Here is a 2,188-nt window from a genome sequence, read left to right as displayed (position 1 = left end):
GGCAGCTGGACTTGAGCATGATAATATCGTGTTTGTTAAGGTACATTGTGTAGGCCATGTCTCTGATTTCTATCAATCCAGTCATTTCTTTATTGTTCTGTTGTATAGCCTTCGACTTCGTGTGTCGTCATTCTTATAATATAGACGTTTTATTTTTCTGATCCCTTCAATTAGTTCCCACTGTGGTAGCACAAGTTGGAATTCAGGAGGCATTTTGCTTTCACTCTGCCTCTGCACGGCAATCCAGGTTAAATGAGGTACGAGATTCTAGAAGACAGGCTGATGTACTCGATAAAAGAAGTTCTCCTTGAGGGAGTTGAACTCAAGTCTTCTGCTTGCAACGGCAAAGAATCTAACCAATGCACCACAGGGGATGAGAACAAATGTAACAACAACAACAATAACAACAACAGTAGCTGTATTCATACTTATTATAGTATTAGCAACTGAGTGACTTTGAGGCTTATGTTCTTAGGCCATTTATTAATAAAGCGATTTCAGACAATCATATTTTGCCTATTGCTTATTTCGTTGGGGTTATCTTATTGATATTGGAAAGCATAGTTAGCAAAAGTTGTTTAAGACCACGGGCAGGGTGAGAACGATTTATGGGTGTGGTCAAGCCAAGGCTTAAATTCCTTATGTATACACTCAGTGATCGAAGCATGTTCTTTTAAATTAGTGTTGATGCACTTACTGTGAGTTTTTGCAAGTATGTTTTTACCACTCAAAATCATGCAGCTTCGACTAGTTAACTAAACAAGTACGTTACATAATTTCACATTTCTATTTACCCTTTATGCATGTGTGTGTGAGTATGTGTGTATATGTGTGTTTTTGTGTTAGTGAGTGCATATGTGTGAGTCTGTGTGCGAGTCTGTGTGTCTGTGTGTTTTATTTTGTGTGTCTGTATGTGTATCTGCGAGTGGGTGTATCTCTGCGTGTGTGAGTGTGTGTGTGTGTGTGTCAGAGAGAGAGAGAGAGAGAGAGAGAGAGAGAGAAAGATAGTATCTGTGTGAGATTGTCTGTGTGTGTGTCTGTATGTATGAAAGTGTGTGTATATGTGTCTAACATGGGTATCATCTGTGTATGCGAGTGGGTGTGTGAGTATCTGTGTGTATGTGTGTGATAGTGTGAATGTGCGCGCCTTGTAACTATCCAAACTGTATCCAGGTGACGGTCGACTGTGTCCGAACGAGTGGACAGAACGACGCACTAACTATATGGGGTTCACACCCACCTTCACACGGAGCGAGTGGGCCACAATAGGCGGACCTAACTGCACTGACGTCACTGCTTTCGACGCAAGTAAGTAACTGGCAATCATATTGGTTTTAAGCCTCTTTCAACTCAGTTAAGTTATTTAAGAAGCAAGAAATGCAAGGTTAACCAGCGATGTTGATGTGTGTAGTTGTAGGGGCTTAACGTCCGTTTTAACAATAATAGTTGTAAAGCGTACAGAGCATTCTCTAAAGCATGGATATGTGCTATGTAAATGCAATTTCTATTATTGAAAGATTACTAGAGAGGCTAGACGTCTGAATTTAATTTATATCACAAATTGAACCGAATCAAGCTGGCACAGAATCATAAACACTCCCTAAACAATTCACATGCATCGCTCCCTCCCCCTCCCCTTTCCCCAAGGGGAATCGAACCGGGAACATCAGCACCTTGGCCATCTAGAGTTAAAGGTGCGTCCATGGCAAAATGTGATGACTCAGTTGGTGGTTGTTTTCGGAAGATTATTTAGAAGCTGCTGTCTGACGAAAACATAGTGAGAAGTTGCATGTATATGTCTTCTAAGAGAATAGTGTCAGACCCTATTGAATCTAGCCAGAGATGTACGGGGAATGAAAGCATTAAGAGTCCACACCATCTACAGGTGATTGGAACTGATTGTCAATATTTTATAACAGCATCGACACATTTTAGATTATTTTGTCCTTCCTGCCTCGGTTCACATGTTTTTGTAGATCAGTTCACTTTCCCTATAATACAGTATTTATTTGTCCCTTAATTAAGATATCTTATAGAACAATATGTTCCACGATTTTATTGTTTGGGTCAAATCAGTTGTCAATATCAAAGTAAGTAAAAATACTCCCTTCTCGCTTACCTCTCTCTCTCTCTCTCTCTCTCTCTCTCTCTCTCTCTCTCTCTCTCTCTCTCTCTCTCTCTCTCTCTG

At 40.4% G+C, this 2,188-nt stretch overlaps 1 protein-coding gene across 1 annotated transcript in view; it reads left to right on the top strand.

Annotated features, from left to right (window-relative positions):
* LOC101845214 overlaps positions 1-2,188 on the top strand; it is a gene marked incomplete at its 5' end in the record, with an annotated part of 33,865 nt that overhangs the window by 19,824 nt on the left and 11,853 nt on the right. Inside the window, 1 exon segment of the mRNA XM_005113079.3 lies at positions 1,174-1,308. Within this exon segment, the coding sequence (XP_005113136.2) occupies positions 1,174-1,308 (135 nt within the window).

This window comes from Aplysia californica, unplaced genomic scaffold (assembly GCF_000002075.1).
Source record: "Aplysia californica isolate F4 #8 unplaced genomic scaffold, AplCal3.0 scaffold01599, whole genome shotgun sequence".
NCBI classification, from domain to species: Eukaryota; Metazoa; Mollusca; class Gastropoda; order Aplysiida; family Aplysiidae; genus Aplysia; species Aplysia californica.
Note: the sequence above shows the minus strand (reverse complement) of the source record. Positions and strands in the feature narration are given on the sequence as shown.